Raw genomic sequence first — 20,946 nt, 5'->3', positions numbered from 1 at the left:
CCTCTCTTCTATTCTGAAAAGGATCTGGTAACTGCTCCAGTTTACTCCTTCAGTTCATTTAAATTAATCTCCCAGGGATGTGTGTGTTGAATTTCTGTGGTGAAATACAAGGCAGATGGGAGATACTTTGCAGAAAGATCTCCATTTCTGGTTACTAGAGACAGGGTCCTTTAGGCAATCTGCTCCACTTACCTGTTAAAGCCACCCAGGTTGGTCAAGAATGTTCCAGAGAGCACCTCTCCCTTCTCCCAAGTCTAGCTCCTTTGCTGGCTGCATCCGGGGACCTGCATAGTTGCTTCTCTCATAAATGGTCCCACAGAAGCTCTGAACGCATGCACTTTTTCACTAAGGTAGAAGAAGTCAATTTTAATGTCAAAACGAGTCTTATCCTTAACCAAGGATAAAAAGTTTTGAAAGACTGTCAACATAGTGCAATTCTGATTTTTATCAGTGGGGGGAATCTAATCCTTGGGAATAGTTTGCTCCATCTGGGAGAATTAACTTCTTCAGAGTCCGCTGTTATTTTTTTACTAAGAGGTTATTAATGACTTAAAATTTCCAAAGCTGGGAAGGACTTATTTCCTGATTCAACGAGGTTGAAAAACTGACAAAATAAGCACACTTAAGTAAAGAGTTGAGGAAATATTTTCTGCTACTATTGGATCTCACTCACATTTCTTGTTAAAAATTTTGTTAATTTACACAGCTAAGAAATGGCATGCTTTTTTTTTTTTTCTTTTTGGTGCAGGGTGTGTGCAGACGGTTGCAGTTATAGGACCAATCTTTGGCTTCCTGTTAGGCTCCTTATGTGCCAAACTGTATGTTGACATTGGCTTTGTAAACCTAGGTAAGGGAATTTATTTTTATTTATTCACTTATTTTAGTTGCTAAAATTTTTTTAATGGGGATGATGTAGAAAATATCAAATTGCCTTTTTATAAAATGACAGGATGGTAATCATTCACAAAATGAAAATAGTCCATGGAAAACTTATTATTGATATAATCATCAAACACATTAATAAATGGAATATGAAAAATAGGCAGTGATTAGAACTGGATGACCCATGATTTGTTATTCACATGTGTCTGTTTCACTTCTGGTTTGCCAGTTCAAACACATTTCAGTGGAGTTAAGACTAAAAACTGTGGCTACTTGTTGGCTCTTGTTGGTTTCAGGTGTATCAACATTATTGCAGTCACATCACTTGATTACGTATTTGTAGACTTGCCAGAAAGACCAAGGAGTGAAAGTCTTCTGGCAATCCAAATTCCCTTTTTGCTGTACAAATCTATTTTAGGTGGAGGCAGATTTTTGTGAGACAGCTTTCCTCCTGGGAGAATCCTTGTGTAGGGAATAAATGGGGGACCTCATCTTTCCATGGCTATTAATTTGTTACTTTCCTTGTGAAATGTACCACCTAGAAGTAGATAGCATTTTTCCATTTTTTTAAAAAAGAAGTCCAAGAAAGCAGTCAGAAACAAGAAAACTTGTTTCATTTTTTAAAATTCTGGAATTGCGTTTCGAAATTATTGTGTGTTAAAATAGAATGCAAAACTCTTGCACTAATTGTTCTTTTTTAATGAAATAAACTGCAAGACACATTTCAAAAATTTTGTTCATTCATCCATTCATTAACCTCCAAAATTTATTTTACATGTACTCTATCCCCAGTGCTGTTCTACTGCGGTTGAACAGTTGAGTTCTTTGGCTTCTTGAAGTTTAAAATCCAGTCTTGGAGACTGATATAGATAAGAAAGTGTAGGTGTGATGAGTGGTACAGAAGAAAATTGTTACAAGGCAACAATGAAGATGCGGTGATAAACTAGTATAAACATTTTACTGAGTACAATGGAGTGACAATTGAGCCAAGTTATCAAAGGACATGAGTTTATTTTGTTGTTCTCATATAGTGTGGTAGAGCTAAAGTATTGTAATATCTTTTGTAGATTCTTATACAGAAAAAACCCATGTGATTTGGTTCAAAAAACTTTGTCAGTATTTATCTTTTAGTTAAATAAGAAGTAGTGTCAAAAATAAAGTTTTTATGGTGAATAAGATACTGACATTTTATTTGCATATACAAATCTTGCTTCAGATCTAGAATAACTCTGAAGTATTATTAACTACCACTTAGTAAATAACATTCTGAGTGATTCAGACTAGATTTGAGCCAGATGGTGTAGGGCATAACTCTTTCTCCAGGTAAAATCTGAAACAGACGTTCAATATGTCAATCAGATGAAAGTGGTTCAGATGTGGGATAGCTGGCAGAAGCTTTCGAGCCCTCATAAATCTCCTCACATGATGCTTTCCTCCTGCTATGGGTTCAGAGGTCCCTCTGCAGAAGCCTAGAGTAGAGTGAGACCCCTTCCAGTATTTAGACTCTATACTTCAATCTAAGGAACGAAAGAAGAAAGCATCATGCTCCAGAAACACCTTCTTTCAAAACAGCTTGCTTCAAAAAAGCAGGATAATAATAATGTTCAGATTTTTAAAAAGTTATCATGTGTGAATTATTAGGTATTTTTATAATGTGATAGAGCTAATGCTAGGATTCTTTTTAAAACAGAGGCTTATTTCAACATATCAGCTTTGCTGTATTTGCTATTTGGCCATCCTCTGTCTTTTTCAGATCACATAACCATTACCCCAAAGGACCCCCAGTGGGTTGGTGCCTGGTGGCTGGGTTATCTAATAGCAGGAATCATCAGCCTTCTCGCAGCTGTCCCTTTCTGGTGTTTGCCCAAGAGTCTACCGAGACCCCGGAGTAGAGAGGATTCTAGTTCCTCCTCTGAGAAATCCAAGTTTATTGTGGATGATCACACAGACTACCGAACACCCCATGGAGAAAAAGCAAAAATAATGGAAATGGCAAGAGGTGAGCCAGATTGTCCGTGATTTTGAAGCACTTCCAGTTTTCCTGTTGAGACTTTATAGGGGATCTATAAATAGTACCTCTCTCCTCCACTCATGTATTCAGAAAAAACTTGAGAAACTATAGGGGAAGCAGAAGTAGAGATGAGAAAGTCAGCTTTATTATTGGAAAACTGGTGAAAGAACCTGACCCAGACTTGGTGACTTTCCTTACTGACATCTCCACACTCGCATCTCCTCAGTTGACCTTGTAACCACCCCTACCTGGGACTGCTGCTTCCTATCAGTCTAGGTGGACAGAAAAGAAGAGTGAATCTTCAGGGCTTGTGGCTTTAAACAAATGAGATCCACCTATTGGAGGAAAGTGTACCTGTGCATGTCTCCCATCAATGACCAAGGGAGTGAGTGTGGTGTGGGATAGACAGGCGGACATATTCTAGTGAATTCTCTCCACGCGCAAATGGGTGGCCATGAGAAAGCTTGATCCCTCTCCCCACTTCCCTAGCAAGCAATATTTATGTTTACAGAAAATCTTCACCTTTCTGTTTGGATGCATCGGAAGAAGGGAGAATGCCAAAGCTGGTTTCTTATACTAAAGTTTATACATTAAATGGAAATAACTTACATATTCCTTTCCCTGTGACCATGACCCAAGTCTGAAGAAGAGAGACCAGAAAACAAGTTCTTGAAGTCCTGCCTATGACTCCCATCTCAGTAGTGAGGGGGTATTCTCATCCTTCTTGTCATTTACCCACATCGGTTAGAGGAATCTGTTCCTGTCTGACTTATACGTCTAACTGTCATCTTGATTTTATGCCTGTAGAATCAGTGTCTACGTCTGGATCTGAACCTGGCCAGATCTCAGCCTTGATTTGTGCCAATGGTTTAATATCCATACTGTGTATGTGTATCACACTGTAGATGCTCCTAATACCTATGACAATGGGACTCAGTCATCTAAACCCTGCTGCCAAAGCTGTCTCTTCTGCCAAGTGTGACACTGCCTTTGAATACTCCATGTTATTTTTCTCTTGTAGATTTTCTTCCATCAGTGAAGAATCTTTTTGGAAATCCGGTGTACTTCTTATATTTGTGTGCAAGCACCATTCAGTTCAATTCTTTATTTGGCATGGTGACATACAAGCCGAAGTACATTGAGCAACAGTACGGACAGTCATCTTCGAAGGCCAACTTTGTTATTGGTATGCTTATCTGTCCCTCATGCTTTCTAATAGGTACTCTCTTAGCTACATCTTGTTAACCCTTAGTAATTTTAGAGAAAGTTGTTCCAATATTTGGACTGAAGGTAATTTATGCTATTTTAGATATGAAGTCAAAAAGTGAGTAAAAAATCTACTAGAGTACAATATTTAGATAGTCTGTGGTATAACGTCATAGCAAAAATTACTCACAACTATGGGTGAGTGACCACAAGAATATCACATTGATCAGGCGTGCATTTTATTCGGCGATTGTTAATATGGGATCTTTGTCTTTCAAGTGTAGTCAAAACCTTATCACGGTGGCATTTTACCTGAACGGTTTCTAGGATTATAAAAAGTGAGTGTTTAGACAGGTTAAAAGGTGTTCATTGCAAAACAAAGTTTGTATTTGGTCAGACTCAAAAGACTTTCTGACCCCTGGCATTTGAGTTATTGAAAAGGGCCGTGTTTCTATCATAGCAGTACAGTCAATAATCAGAAAGAGATTCAAGGACAAAGGAAAGCAAGAAGAAAAACCAGAATGAGCAAGTACGTGAACAGCACCCTGGAAGTAATCAGATACTTTAAAAAGCAGAATTAGCTCCGCTGGTCCATGAAGATGTCATCTAACGCCACTGTTTCAAGGCATAAATTGTATTTTATTCCTTTAGATATGCTCCTTTATGATAGGAGACTGCAATGGTTTAAAACCATTTCTTCTTCCTAAAATATTTAAAGAACTGCTCTATGTATCTATCTCTGAAAGAGACCTCAGTGTAAAAAAACCGTTGAGCATATTTTAGGAGATATAATTTTCCTGTAACAACTCTGGATAATGGACACTCAGGAGATGCAAATCTAATGGACTCTTTATTTAGAATATTCATCCCCTAAGTGCTAAATATTAAGGCTCTACCACTGAACTTTTACTTTCAATATTAATTAGTTCAAATTAATTTAATTGTACTGTTTAATGGTTGACCTGAAGAGTTATTTCAGGGTTTTTTTCACCAACGACCCATCCATGCCAGTCAGTGCTTGTACTTACTTTAAGAAGAACGGATGAGGAATGAAAGTTTAAGAGACATTCTTTTTATTGTATTTTAAAATTTCCTTTGTGTTTCTTGGGATTTAATTTATAACCACAGTTAAGTCTACACGCCTTAAATGTGTAGCTTAGCTGGATAAAGGCTTCCATATGTATATATCTGTGTAGTGACCATCATCCAGACCACATATAGCACATTTCAATATCCTAGAAGGCTCCCTCATATCTTCCTCCACTCAATATTCATCCCCAAACTAATAGCTATTCTGAACTCTACCATCATATATCAGTCTTGCCTGTGTTTGAGCTTTATATAAAATGGAATAATGTTACATACTTTTTTGTATTTAGCTTATTTCAATCAAAGTGAAATCTATAAGATTCATTCATGTTGTTGTGTGTAGCAGTGGTTTGTTCTTTTTCATTGCTGCGTAATATCCTATTACATGGATATACCACAATTGATATATTTTCTTGTTGATGGACTTTGAGTTGTTTTTTGCTTTGGGCTGTTATAAATAACACTGAATGACCATTCTACCTGTTTTTTGGTGGATAGATTCACTTGTTATTCTTGGCTATATCCTGGAGTAGAATTGCTGGATGATGAGAAGTACGTATGTTTAGATCCAGTAGATATTGCCAAAACATTTTACAAAAGGTTGTGCAAATTTATACTCCCATTAGAAGTGTAAGAACGTTCCAGTTGCTTCACACCCTTATAACATTTGGTATTGTTAGTCTTTTTCATTGCAATCATTCTTATGGGGTGTAGTATTATCTTATTGTGGCTTAATTTGCATTTACCTGGTGACTAAAGATGTTGAGCAGTTTTCCTCAGGCTTATTGGTCATTTCAACATTCTCTTTTATTAACTCCATTCAAGCATTTTGCCCATTTTTATTGGATGCTTAGTCTTTTTCTTGTTGATTTGTATGTAGGCGTACTGTGTATTTTTCTTGATACAAGTTCTTTATTGACTATACATATTGAAAATATTTTCTCAGACTTCAAGTTGTCTTTTCGCTCTCCTAATAGTGATCTTCCTAATTTTTTTTTTAAAGATTTTATTTTTTCCTTTTTCTCCCCAAAGCCCCCCAGTACATAGTTGTATATTCTTTGTTGTGGGTCCTTCTAGTTGTGGCATGTGGGACGCTGCCTCAGCATGGTCTGACGAGCAGTGCCATGTCCACGCCCAGGATTCGAACCAACGAAACACTGGAATGCCTGCAGCGGAGCGCGCGAACTTAACCACTCAGCCACGGGGCCAGCCCCTGATCTTCCTAATTTTAATTAAGTCCAATTTTCAATTTTTTCCTTTTTCATTAGTGCTGTTTGAACCTGTTTTAAGAAATCTTTGTCAAACCCTAAGGTTATGAAAATGTTTTCCTAATATTGTCCTAGTAGCTTAATTGTTTTAACTTTAACATTTAGATTATAATTCATTTCAAATTATTTTTTTGTATAATGTGAAGAAAAGGTCAGGGTTCATTTATCAAAATGAAAATACTATCTTTTCCCCATGAATTGTAGTGAGGGGACACACTTTTAAGTATGTGTTTATTCCTCATTATTCAACATGTACATCACATTTAGAGATTTTTGGGCATTTGATTTTTCTCTCACTAGAATAAGTATTTTTTATTTCAAATTGAAAAGTTTATTTCATGAAGTAAAATTAAGAGCATTATTTGGAGGAAGGTACTCATAATAGAAATGAAATTGTACGTAATTATTATTTATTAAGTAGATAAATGAAATACATTTTGCCTATAAAATTATTGTTAAGGTGAGTTAGCACAAATGAAAGAACATGAAATTCTGAGAGATTTAATGGCCTACCCAATATTAGATATATGTATCATACATGCATACATTATGACGTAGCCAGGAATAAAATTATTTCCCCTGAGTTTCTGAGTTAAGTTTCCTCACTGGAAATTATTTACCTTTTTCCATAATTATTTATGGGAAACTGATAGGAAGAATCCAACTAATAATTATCTTTTGAACTGTGGCTGGTTGATGTTTTTTTAATCCCTGACCCTTCTCTGTTACTCAAATGAACCCTAAGATCCAAACAAATTCATCATCAGGATTTTTTTAGCCATCCATCAAAGGTTGTCTAAAACTCTAATTCCTCATAGTTTCTGACTTGTTATGTCTATAGATAATTTAAGTACTTTTGTTAGAGATAAGTAATCGTGTCTAGTAAATTCACATCGTTATAACTAGGATCCTTTCCCGAATCTGTCTTGGTTTCACATTAGTAAGTATGGGATGCAACATAGTAAGGGAAGTGGGTAAGTTATTCAACATCCCTAATACTTATTTTGATTATCTGTAGAGTGATGAAAATAAATGCCTCATTAGGTTGAAATGAAGATGAAATAAGACATACAAAATGCATCATAAATACACATCGCTGTCATTCAATAAGTAATATTTTCTCACTTCCGTCTCTTCTTCCTTCTTTTCTTCTCCCACTCTCTTTTCTCCTTTATTTTTTGCTTTGGGCTATGTGAGAATGACCCTTTCTGTGATAAAATATGGGAGAGGCACAAAGAAGGCCTGTTCCCTTCTACTTTCAGAGAAGGCATTTGATATGACGTGGAGGAAAGAATAAACAGAAACTTCCCTGGGTGTTCCAGGCCTGTTACAATGGCAATTTATTTTGCTGAACATGTTTTTATATGTTGGCCACATCCTTTCTAAAGTTTAGAAATAGCATTTTCTCATGTTAATTACTTTAATTTTGCAAAGAAAATTAAAGAAGAATAAACAGAATGTTTCAAATTTAGGAAGTAGGAAATACGTGGTGAAATAAATTTGCTTTTTTAAAAGTATAGGCTTTTTAAAGAAAATTTTTGTTGCAATTTCCACTTAAAGAAGTTTGGATAGACAGTAGAAATTTCCATTTAAGCTTCTCCTATCACTATGAAGTTATATGCAAATGATCTTTTCCTTTCCTTCTTAATACACAGATTGCAGTTATTTAGTAATTTTGCTTAATGTCTTGGAAATCTTTTATTAAATAAGACAGTATCTAGTACACAAGATACATCAACATTGACTATCATTAACAGCAATAACCATCATTCTAAATTCTTGGAGATGTTACACAGACGAATAAGGAAAAATTAAGAGAATTATTTTGGGAAAGGTGATTATAATAGAAAGTATTATTTTTTTGTCACTAACTAGTATGGCAAATTTAGTAATTATATTATAATGTGTTCTAGAATTAAGTTAAGCTATATCAAAGATCTGTGAGGATATGGAAAACAATCAATTTGTGAGAAAAAAAACCTTTTATTATGCCCCAAAAGGATGGCTAATTTTACTTTTTTGCACTCAATTGACTATGTGAGCGTGTAAATTTTTCCTTGCATCTCTCTGTAAAATTCAGAACTTAATACTTATTTCTGCCAGCATTAGAGTAAGATTGTGAAGGTCCATGATATAAAATGGACTTTTATTTCACTGGGAAAGAGGTTCTAAAAACATTGCAAAGTAGTATTATTATAACTCCTTACTGTTTCATCCTAACGGCAAAGACTGGCATGCGTCTGTATGGGAACCAAAGTTGCCAGCTTACATTACAATTGTGCTGACCATCTCGAAACATTTTGCACATCACTCCAAACCCTTGTTTAGGACAGTAATAAAGAATATGGTTTTTAATTTGAGCCAGTGTGCTGAAATAATAAAAATAATTAACAATAATGTCATATATAATAATAATAAATTGCTCTTAAATTTCTCTCAGCTTTCCTGGTATTTGGGTAAATATGCGGATTAAATTGAAAAGAAAATATATAAAATAAATTGAAACAAATTGCCGGTGCTCGCATAAATTACAGATAATATTTCCCTTTGGAATATTTAGATGGTAAACATTTTAATATCAACACATTTTATGGTGTGAATGGAAAAGGAATGTAATGAAGAAATCAGGGTGAAATTTCTACCTCATTAAATGACTTAAAAATACCCAAGAAGAAAGAAAAGACGCTTTGGGAGGCAAGAAGCACATCTCATCTGATACTCAGGAAATTCACCACCAGCTTGGCCCAGCATGGACAATTTATCAATCCTAGGGAATTTGAAAGGGCGAGCTAAGCCGACAATATATTTGAAATGTACTACTAATCTTTTTTGAATCATGTTATAATTTAGCTATCTTAAAATAAGAGAGTAAGACATCCAGGAGAGATGTTATGCAGTCATGTGCTACATATTAACATTTCAGTCAATGATGGACTGCATTTACGATGGTGGTCTCATAGGATTTGTACCATACACACCATCTAGGTTTGTGTAAGTATACTCTATTTATTATGTTCACACAACAGTGAAACCTAATGATGCATTTCTCAGAACATAGCCTGTGGTTAAGCGACGCATGACTGTAAATGAATAAATTAATTCATTAACACATTTTTATGGAAAACTGTCTATGCAAGGAACAGAGGATTTGATGGTGTACATAGTTCTTGCCTTGAAGGTTAGATTGGAGGGTGAAGTGGGAACCAGACAAGCTAACAGGTAATCGTGTTAAGTACCAAGGCTGCTGCCATATGGAACCCTGCACAGGGGCCTCAGGCTGAGTGGGGAAAGAGGTTTCTGATGACCAAGTTGTGCACCCTGGTGCCAGATGGGTCCCCTGGAGGCACCACATGGCTAGTGGAGGCTGTGATAAGAGCTCTCATTAGGGGAAAGCCCAGAGTACTCTGGGAGAACAAACCTAATCTTGAAGTCAGAAAGAATTCTCTAGGGGAAGATGATGATTCCTAAATCAAGAGCAAAAGGATAAGGAGGTGTTAAAAGAGGAAAGTGGGGGAACTGGGGTGGAAGTTTGGGAGGACATTGTCTCAGACAAAGCAAGTATCTTGTGTGGAAAGGCCTGGAGGCAAAAGAACATGAAACTTGCTGGAAGTTTCAGGAGAACACAGGCCTCCAAAAGGAGGTCAATCAGGAGAGGATACTCCTATTTTTAAACAATCCTCAGTTAAAGGGAGCAATACCCCTAGAACAACCCCATTTCGATTTTCAGGCTCTTCTAGGCCAGACTGCGGGGTTGTGGGGGGAGCAGTTAATGGAATCCAGCAGAGTGTGGAGCTACAAGATGGAGGATATCCTTGAAGCTCTGACTCCTTATGTCCCAGATTCTATTGGTACTTTACAAAATAAAATGAAATTCTAAGCACGTTCTCTAAAGGTTTCAGTTCAGAGCCTGGTTTTCAGAAGATATTTTTTCCATAAACTGCTTTTGGGGATAGAATTGAGAGAGAGAATAGGATCCTGTGCTCTTTTTGTGTTAGTCTCAGGTCTCTGAGAAGGAATTCAAAGTCAAGTGCTATGCGTATGTGTGTGTACAAATAGGGATTAAATAATGCCCATCAAATCCATGGCAGCACTTCGTTCTTGGGAAGGAAGATAGAAGCGCAACAGAGAGAATCAGTTTTATGTATTTCCATATTTTAAAACTTGGAAAAATTGGGAGAAAATATTAGCATTTATTAACTTGGGTCATCAGTAGCCAGATTTTTTATATTATTTTCTATTATCTGCTCTTTTTTAAAAAGAAAAATAATAATCAGGTGTCTCTTAGCAGATGTTTGGCTCTTCAAGGCCAAACATTCCTGCCACTTGCCACACCCACAAACCTCAGTTTAGCTGGAGAAGCAAAACTAGCATCTCCTCTTTTTCAATTTTGTTAATTTGGTGATCATGCCCCCTTCAAGGTGGGCTGATTTCTGATGTGATCATTTTAATATGAATGTATAGTCAAGTCGAAAGAGATGAAACAAAATTCTCTTTTCTTATCATCTATTAATATATAATGAAAATATTTTAAAAATAAAGTGATGTAATAGCAAGCCAAAGATCATTATATATCTGATATTTGAGAGTCTATGAAGCTTAGGAGACTAGATATATAAATCTAAAAAGGAAAGAAAGACAGACAGAAAGGCAAAGAAAGAAAGAAAGGAAGGAAGGAAGAAAGAAAGAAAAAGAACGAACGGATGGAAGGAAGGAAGGAAGAGAAGAAAGAAGGAAGGAAAGACAAAAAGAAGGAAAGAAAGAAAGGAAGGAAGAAAAGGAAAGGAAAGAAGAAAGGAAGTTAGCTTACATCTCATTATCACTAGATGTCAGAGTTTTCAGGTTTTATTTAACAATGTCACATTGGGTTGTGAGTCGGAGATGTGGATGCTTGTGCTTGTTCACCAGCTCAGATACTTAGCTCATATTTGAACCTTCTCTGTTGGCCAGAGTTTCTACAAGCTTCAGCCCTTTTATTATTTGGAAGAAATGAATTATTATCATGGACATCAGTGATTGATGGGTAGACAATATGAGGAATAAATTCTAATTAGCAGAGAAGTTGTTTATTGTTGAATGCCAACTTACTTTTCTCTAGAGTTATTTACCAATTTACAATCCAAACAACAGGGCACCAAAGAGCCTCTTTCTCCATCTTTCCTGACACAGAGGTGTTCCACTCCTCCACCCAATATTTTCATCTTTGTAAATCTCACAGATCGAAATGCTAATAATAACTTAATTGAATGATATTTTTGTGCCAGATATTGTGTTAAGAACTTCTCATGTCACTTAATAACTTCAACAACACTTTTACTAGCTCCACATCGTAGATAAGGAGACAGGTGTAGAAAAGTTCAGAAAATTACCTGCAGTTGCCCAGCTATTAAGTGTAGAACTGAGATCCAAACCCAGGCAGTTAGGTCTCCGGAATCCAAGCTCTCAACCACTTTGTTGGACCTCTTCTTGGTGTTGTTTTTAAGTCACATTTATTTGAATACTAGTGAGGTTGCACATCTATTTATCAAGAATGCTGTCTCCCAATCTCGTTGAAGGAGAGGCAGTATAACGTAGTTATTGAAAACATGGGACTTGACGTGAGACTCCCTGGATTCAAATCTTGTTTTACCACTTACGAAATAGGGCCATGAACAAATTGTCCTCTGAAATTAAGATACTAATATGCTTACCTCCTAAGGGTGTGGTGAAGAGTAAATGTGATAGATAATATATCAAATGCTTAGCTGAGTGGCTAGTACATCATAAGCAAATAATAAATATAAAAGTAGTCTAATAATACATTGTTGTTGTTAAGAAAGATACCAAACTAAGAGGCTAAGAGGCCAGGTCATTAGAAACAAATTTTGTTTGTGCCAGAAAGTAGAACCAAGAGTGTTTTTTTATTTCCCGTGTTCCATGTACCTATTATTCTTCTAAGCACAACATTAAAGAACATTAACAGTCACCTAGCTGCCCTCTGATTGTACCTGTTAATCTTGGGATTAGGCTAGAAAGACACTGATTCATTTTTTCATTCAGTGTATTTTAATTTCAAACCCTGTGCTAGACATTGTGTTAGGCAGAACTCTGAGTCTGTCAGTTGTTCTATCATTAGTCTATAACCCAGACACCCACCAAAATCTCTTGATATGTGTCAACAGATGATAGCAACTGACTATTCCTGAAACTTAAAATGACCGAGTAGTCCATATGTCAGAACCTGTTGCATAGTTTTGTATAATCTCTTAGGAAGTTTGTGTGAGTACACTCAGATTTCTTTTAGAGATTCACAAAATGTTATACTTTTCTTGTTCCTCAGGGCTCATTAACATACCTGCAGTGGCCCTTGGCATATTCTCTGGGGGGATTGTTATGAAGAAATTCAGAATCAGTGTGTGTGGAGCCGCAAAACTCTACTTGGGATCATCTGTCTTTGGGTACCTCCTATTCCTGTCCCTGTTTGCATTGGGCTGTGAAAATTCTGATGTGGCAGGACTAACTGTCTCCTATCACGGGTATGTTCATTCATTAAATAATCTGAGGAGATTGGCTTGTTTAATCAGATGAGTTATTGATAGTGTTTCAAACTAAGATAATTTGATTTTCAAGCATAACTATGGGAAGGGAATTATTGTTTTGTTGTGGAAGAGCTGACAGTACTTATGGCATGGAAACTGTCATTATAACCAAAATCTGTCATCTCCTTTGAATTTGAATGTCTCAGAGAAATATTAAAAATGCTAAACCCACATCTTACTTTAGAGAAGCAACCTGGTAGGGGAGCATACAGACCTTGAATCTTGTCTCTGCCCATTCTTAGTGAAGTGATGTGGTATGGGTTATTTAATCTAATTCAGTCTCAATTTTCCCATTTTAAAAATACAAATAATAACTGCCTGTTAGGGTTTTGTAAAACTTAAGCAAGATAATATACATGAAAGTGATTAGTACTTGCCTGGTACAAAATAGATGTGCCATTCACAGAAAACAATTGCATTTTTTTTTGAACACCTGGACAACCAGAGTGGTCTCTGTGCCACCCTTCATAGTCTCTGTTGTACTCAAATCATGTGAAGTTTCTGGAGAGAATGGCTATCCCTCATGCTAGTGACCCGCATGACAGCTCTCTTTAGCTCTTTGCAGTTGGTCAAGAGAATATTTGTTGATGCTCTCAGACCTATGCCATTCTGTATGGGGTGGGAAATTAGCTTTCTTAGTTTCCAGAGTCTATCGCTCTTCTACAAGGCTGTATCTTGAAGAAACTATTTTGCTCTTTCCGTCAAGAGTCCTTACCATCGCTCTACCTCTGAACAGGAGTTTCCAGAGGCAGTTCTCTTCATCCTTCCACTTATTTATACATTATTTGGTTTTAAAAAATTATGGAGCCACCACTGTGTGCCAGGCCAACCTCCCTTATTGTGTCTGCCTGATTGCCTGAAACTCTGCTGTGGCTCAAAGGCAAATGCTCCTGACATTACATTCTGTTTCATGCAGGTTCAGCTACTTCCTTATTCTTGCTTGCTCTCCAGTTCTCTTCCCATTCTTCTTTCCATGCTTATCTATCTGTCTTGTCTCTATGTTCCAATCTCCATCACCTTCCTTAACTTGATTTCCCCTGCTGCTAAGTGAACATGAGTTACACTTTTTGCCATCTAAAATGTCCAGGTAAATTAGGGAATGTAAATTTCATATATTGCTCCTTCTGGGAGTTCTCATAGCAATGTTAGACTTAAATGAGTAGAATGTTGCCTTGGTAACAGTCAGCAATGTAGAATAAGAGAGTTGTAAACAGGAATTGTAAGAAGGTTCTAGAGAGAGTAGAAACCCTGTGTGAACTTTAAATGTCCCCATGTTCCTCATGGTAGATGGACAATGAATGGCAAAGTACTTTGTATTTTGCAATTTACAAAACCCATTAACTTTTGTTATCTCCCTTTACCCTCAGAACACCTTTATGAGGTAAGTTTTGTTATCCTTATTGAAGGAAGCTGAGTTTAGAAAGGTCAGTTAGCTTCCTCAAAGTACAATAGTCCTTCTACAGCATCACGCTGTGTCTAAGACAAAAGAAAACACATAAACAGACAAGAGCAAACTTTTGAGGTTCACAAGAGTTGACTCACATAAAAGATTAAATAGTCTCAAACAAATGAAAGATAATATATTCATTGAGTGAGTACTAGCCCTTGAAGGCAGTCACCTTGAAAAACTATAACTGCATTGTGATAATTGTTTAAAACATTCTAAAGCTCCTCTTTTGAAGTTGCTTTCCAAATTTTTTAGAATATTTTCAACAATGGCAAAGATTTAACCTTTAAGAATAGCTTTGTTATTGGAAGCAGCCAAAAGAAATGGCAATATCGCTGGGAAAATCTCTTGCCTCCCAGCATGATTATTTTGAAAGCAAAATCTCATTTGAGTATAAACATTCTGGCATATTTGATAAAACTCATCTTATAATTAAAATTTTAAATAACAACTCCACTGTCAACACATCCTTCATAAAGTATGTATGCAATTAACTTCTGCTTCCAGATTGCTTTAGACAACAAATTTAACTTACTTTCAGGAATGTAAAATCATTGGCTTTATAAAATACAATATGCACCCCAGGAATTTTCCTGAGTTGCTTTGCTCCACAAGGCTGTTTTGATTTGGACATTCAACAGGAACAGTGTAGACAAGCTTTAGATATGGTAATGGAAGGATCCTTTCTTCTGCAATAATGAGAATAAGTCTGGTGTGACAGAATAATTTAAAATCAAGAGGCCTGGAAGGGTTCTACTTCTATTTGTCACTAATAAATGGTGTGAATTTGAGCAATTATCTGCTCACTTGGGACCTGACTTTCCTGGTCTGCCAAATGAGGAGCTGGCACAGATCACCCCCAGAGTTCCTTTCAGCTCCAAGTTTCTATGATCTCAGCCCTATGGTACCCATAGTGGCCTGATTCTTGGCTTTCAAAGGTACATATTTATACTTTCAGACACTACCAAATAGTGGTAGTTAGCAATGCTTATGGAAGAGGATAGGATGAAATATTTCTGTATAACTTCTATTTAAAAGGTTAAATTCCCTTTTACTCTGTTTGGAGACATTTAAGTGGTCTTTCATTTTTATTTTTGAGGTGACCAAACCCATGGCACTTCTACTAGATGGAATATTACATCGATGAAGAAATTAGTGTTGCAATCGTTATAACCTCTCAGACAGATGGGCCAAAAGACTGATGTTTTTCTCTAAAATAGAATACCATTTTTCTTTGATTGATTGACTTACCAGAAATCTTGTTTCTTAGTCTGCTACACGCCAGGGCTTGTTCTTGGTAGTGGAGATATGGAAGTGAAGTGAATAAAACAGATAGTTCCTGCCTTCACTGAGTGTACATCCCAGCGTATGTTTTTTGTTTTTTGGGGGTTTTTTGATGAGGAAGATTCCCCCTGAGCTAAGAATTGTTTCGAATTGTCCTCTTTTTGCTTGAGGGAGATTGTTCCTGAGCTAACATCTGTGCCAATCTTCCTCTAGTTTGCATGGGGGACATAGCCACAGCATGGCTTGATGAGTGGAATGTAGATTTGCCCCAAGATCTGAATCCACGAACCCCAGGCTGCTGAAGTGGAGTGCACAAACTTAACCACTATGCCACCAGGCCGGCCCCCCAGTGTATGTTTTTTTTGTTTTAAGTCCCTCAAGTACCTTTGTAAAAAAAAAAAAACAGCAACAAAACAGGGAGAGGAATAAGCAAATAAGTAAAGAAATTCAAAATGGGAGAGAAAAAAACATGAATTATGAAGGGCCAATGGTTGGCAAATGAGCAGATAAAGGAGAGATACCGTTGTATAAGTACCTCCTTAGAAGAATAGAGCCATGTGAATAGTGCAAGGAGGATAAGAGTAGAGATTAGGCAGTTCAGGTGAGAGGAAGAAATAGAAGCAAGAGAGAAGGAATTCTGGGAGAAGACAAGAGAAAATGAGAGAGAGAGAGCAAAAGAGAGGGAGAGAAAAGAGAGGAGATGGGAGAAATTACGTAAAGCAACTTAAAAAGTCCCAGCTCCTTGGGGGCAAAAAATATTGTCTCATTCATATTTGTAAGTATCTTCCCTCCTCCCAAAGTTAGCACTTAGCAGACTTCCAATAAAACTTTATGGAAATTGAACGGGTAATTCATTGAAGTAGCATGTGAAGTCAAGTCAGAAAGGATGATATAAGACATGGAAGAGCTTCAAATAGTAGAAGGATATGTGGGAGAGAGAAAAGTAAGATGAACTGGCAATGCATTTATTAGTAAGACATGCATAAGTAGGATATGTAGCTCCTACACATGTTGAAATAAGGTTGACTGCTCAGCTATTTTTTCTTTCACCACATCATTAACAATGCCCATTCCACTGATGCTCAGACAACAATTCTGAAGGAAATTTGCACACACACACACACACACACACAGAGCCTGCTAAGCATTTATGTCATACATTGCTCTGAAGGTTTACTTTACTTTTCTACCTCATTGCCATTTTCATACACCTTTGCATAGAAATATATTAGAGGATCCTAAAGGCAGTAGACGTTAGAAAAAGCCATAAGCCAAGAACTAAATATTGTGTGAAGTTGTAAACCTCTAAAGATAACCTTAGAGAAAACTGCTTAATAGTTTAATAGTGGATTCACATTTAATGATCACTAGCTGGCATTTCTGATGACAGTTATGTCTCCAAAAGGCAAACTTTGTTGGCAACGCCATTTATATCACTCAAGAACATTGATTTTTTAAAAATATTAGGGTGCTGCCTGCTAAGAGGTAATATTTTATACTGTCGCATTTCTTTTCAGAACCAAACCTGTCTCTTATCATGAACGAGCTCTCTTTTCAGATTGCAACTCAAGATGCAAATGTTCAGAGACAAACTGGGAACCCATGTGTGGTGAAGATGGAGTCACATATGCATCGGCTTGTCTGGCTGGTTGTCAAACCTCCACCAGGAGTGGAAAAACTATTGTAAGAACTCTTCTGTAAAGTGTTGGCCCACGGGTCTGCTACAGTGCATAACTACACTACTCTATGAGGGCTCAGCCACCAACCCGGCCGCAGACCACGCTGGGAGGAACCCTGCCTCTTAATCTACCCTAGTTCTTTTCTGTGGAGACAGGATATATAACCGTCACTAGTGGAACTAGAGTTGTTGAATTAGGGGTAAGAATTAGAATCATGAAACAGGCTGGAGGAACTTTGTAACTGCATCGTCTAGTTCTCTCATTTTGCTTATTAGGAATATTAGCTCTGAATGAGAAAATCTCAGCCATAAGGTCATCTAATAAGATCTGCATTGGGATCCAAGTCTCCTGACCCCAAGACCAGTGGTCCTTGGAGGCTTTAGGGGCAGGACAAATAGAGGCCAATGGTAGGATGTCTAGCCCACGAGGTCTAGACCAAGGGGTCAGGAATCTGATTGTGAGGAGGATGATGGTTCTGAGATGGCTCTGCCTGAGAATTCAAACCAATTTGTGTAATAAAGAAAACAGTAAGTAGGTGGCTAGAATGAAGAGTTTTTGCAGGGTAGAGGAGGGATATGAGGTTGGAAATATAGGTAGGAAACCAACTGGTTTAAGGATATTGTGTATTCCAATCATGAACAGACTCATCCCTCTAATCATACCTTTACATTCCTGTCCCAAACATGGACTCTTCTTTACACCTGCTGTGTATACAACACGCTGGTCACACTGCTTTCTACTTGTGGCTGATGAAATCTGCCTGTATTTGACAGTCCCAAAGGGCTGAAAATTAAACCACACATATATTTACATATGCTTATCAGTTAAGTAAGAATGCATAGGCAGACGTTTCTGCGGACACAGTAATGCAGGTTGATTTTTGCTGTTTATTGTTATTCTGATGTTTTATTCAGACAGAAAGGATTGGTCTCTAGCAACAGTAGATAAGACTACCCACCCATCTGAAATCTGAGTTTTCGCCCTCCCTCCATTTTCTTCCTTCTTTCCTTTCTTTTTTTTTTTTCTTTCAGCCACTACTCTTCTGCCCAAATTGCTTGGAAGTTTTTCTTACCTGGAGCTTCCACGTATTGAAGACATTGCATGTCAGGGACTAAGAGAGGTGCTTTAAAATCACAATTGCCTTGAAACATCATGGTTCTCAAGTAATTGAGTATTATTTTACTTATTTTCCTCACTTGAGGACTGAGGCACTGAGATGCAAGGGACCTACCTAAACTCACATCTCCAGTGAGAGGCAGAGTCAAGATTCAGAAGCTTTTTACCCGAAATTCAGAAAAAATCTATATTGCTACTCTTCTTTGAACAGGAAATGCCAGGTTTATTTCATTGTTTATCTAAAAATTCACAAACTCTTCTGTGATAAGAATGACAACTCATCATATACACACTGATACATGAAATTTACTGAAATAAACTGATGAGGGATTATAAAAGTTGCCTTTCTATCCAAAATTTAGTTGAGTCTTATTCAAGATTTTTTTCCTAGTAACCACTATAAATTCTGTCATATCCTCAAACTGTGCCCATTTGTTTAACAAATTTTCATTTAGTGCCTAGAAGGAGGGTCTATTTTAGGTGCTAGATGGACAGTGATGACGAAGCAGACAGTTCTGCCAGAGATTACATTCTAGTGGGGATATATAATTTAGAATAAATGATTCTATAGTATTCCAATAGTTAGTAATGAGCACTGTGAGGAAAAATGTTAGGATGAAAGGGTGCAGAGATGGGGGTATTATTTTGAATGGGTGATCATGGAAGCTCTCTTTAGTGAAATATCTGAGCAGAGACCTGAAGTGTGTGCGCCAGCCGTGTAGCTGTATAGGAGAAGAGCTGCCCAGCAGAGAAAACAGCACGGCCATGAGGCCTGAGTAGGCTCACTGTGTTTGAGGGTTGCCAAGGGTACAGTGAGAACCCATGTGTGCAGCTATAGCAGAGGGAAAGGGGAAAGATCATTGAGTGGTGAGATCAAAGTGGGATCTAGGAGCTACATCATGGATAGTTTGTAAGCCGCTATAAGGATTTGGGATTTTATACAAGTATAATGAGAAGCTATTGGAAGGTTGAGAATAGATATGCAATCTGACTGCCATTTTTAAAGGATTGTTCTGGTAACTGTGTAGCTAAGAGACTATAGCTGGATAAGAGTAGAAACAGATTGAGCATGAAGAGCCCATTGCAATAATCAAGGTGAGAAAAAATGGTGGCTTAGACTTGGAAGTGGGAGAGAAGGACACAAGCTATGGTTGGATGTGGTAGAATTTGCCGGGAGATTATTCTGTAGGATGAGTAGTTTGTAGACCAACCATCTGCTGTTTGGATAATGAAATGTTGTACCTCTATAGATTTCACTCTGCTCAATATACCCTAACACAGAAAATAAAAGAATATTTTCTCCATTGTTTATATAATGCATGTATACTGTACTGTGAAGGTTTTAAAGTAAATATTTATCTTTAATTTTATTTCAATGTTCCCTCAATAATTGGACTTTTCCCTATTGTGTTACAGATATTTTATAATTGCACCTGTGTGGGAATTGCAGCCTCTAAATCAGGAAATTCCTCAGGCATGGTGGGCAGATGTCAAAAAGATAATGGATGTCCCAGAATGTTTCTGTATTTCCTTGTAATTTCAGTCATCACATCCTATATTTTATCCCTCGGTGGCATACCTGGATACATATTGCTTCTGAGGTGATCATTGATTCTCCCCAGCCCAATTGTGATATAAGACCCTACAATCACCTAGAGCAGACATTTCAGATTCTGTTCTGTGGCATCGTCATGACTTCTTATAACTCAGGGAACTTGTCCCACATCTTTGTTTCATTTTTATAGCTTTCCCACTTTAGCTTTTTATACAAAAGTGTGGTCGAATAGAAGTTTTCCTATTTAAAAATGTTTGCAAACCATTGTTCCAGAGAGCAATGTTAGTGCCTACATCACTGTGGCCACTCAAGAAGTTCAGTCTGCTATTTCTAATGCTGGTGTAATTAACTAGTATAGACAAAATGTGTTTTAGATTAAACATAGTTCCACCGAATTGTGAGTGATAAAACTTCTAAGACACCTGAAAGGCTCATCTAATGCCACAGTGTTTTACATTTATTATTTTGACGTATAGGTTATTACCTGTCTATGTAGTCTCGCCCTGACTGACTGGAATTATCTGTGGGAGGATTTCCTGGGTATTGGATCAATCGAGAATCCTAATCCATGAATATCATGTCAATGACTGCAAACATTTTTGCTTATAAAACTCTAAGAGAATTTTCAAAACTATGTACCCTCTTGCATATTTTTAAGTGGACATCTAAATATTTTTTATCATAAGTTTAAATAGTAGCTAAGCGTTGATTTCTAGTCTATTGTAAATATTTACAGTTAAAAACATAGCAATTTTAAATGTCACTCTTTTAAATGTAATCCATGGGATCTAAAGAACAGTGATTAGATAAAAAATATCACCTAATTTAAAATTA

The 20,946-nt window shown here is 37.0% G+C and overlaps 1 protein-coding gene across 1 annotated transcript in view; it reads left to right on the top strand.

Annotated features, from left to right (window-relative positions):
- The window catches only part of SLCO1C1 (solute carrier organic anion transporter family member 1C1), a 52,556-nt gene that overhangs the window by 23,183 nt on the left and 8,427 nt on the right, over positions 1 to 20,946 (top strand). Inside the window, exons 6-11 of the mRNA XM_046647266.1 lie at positions 749 to 847; positions 2,636 to 2,881; positions 3,915 to 4,079; positions 12,773 to 12,968; positions 17,280 to 17,445; positions 19,974 to 20,158. Coding sequence (XP_046503222.1) covers positions 749 to 847; positions 2,636 to 2,881; positions 3,915 to 4,079; positions 12,773 to 12,968; positions 17,280 to 17,445; positions 19,974 to 20,158 — 1,057 coding nt within the window. The remainder of the gene's footprint in view (positions 1 to 748; positions 848 to 2,635; positions 2,882 to 3,914; positions 4,080 to 12,772; positions 12,969 to 17,279; positions 17,446 to 19,973; positions 20,159 to 20,946) is intronic.

This window comes from Equus quagga, chromosome 1 (genome assembly GCF_021613505.1).
Source record: "Equus quagga isolate Etosha38 chromosome 1, UCLA_HA_Equagga_1.0, whole genome shotgun sequence".
Lineage (NCBI taxonomy): Eukaryota > Metazoa > Chordata > Mammalia > Perissodactyla > Equidae > Equus > Equus quagga.
Note: the sequence above shows the minus strand (reverse complement) of the source record. Positions and strands in the feature narration are given on the sequence as shown.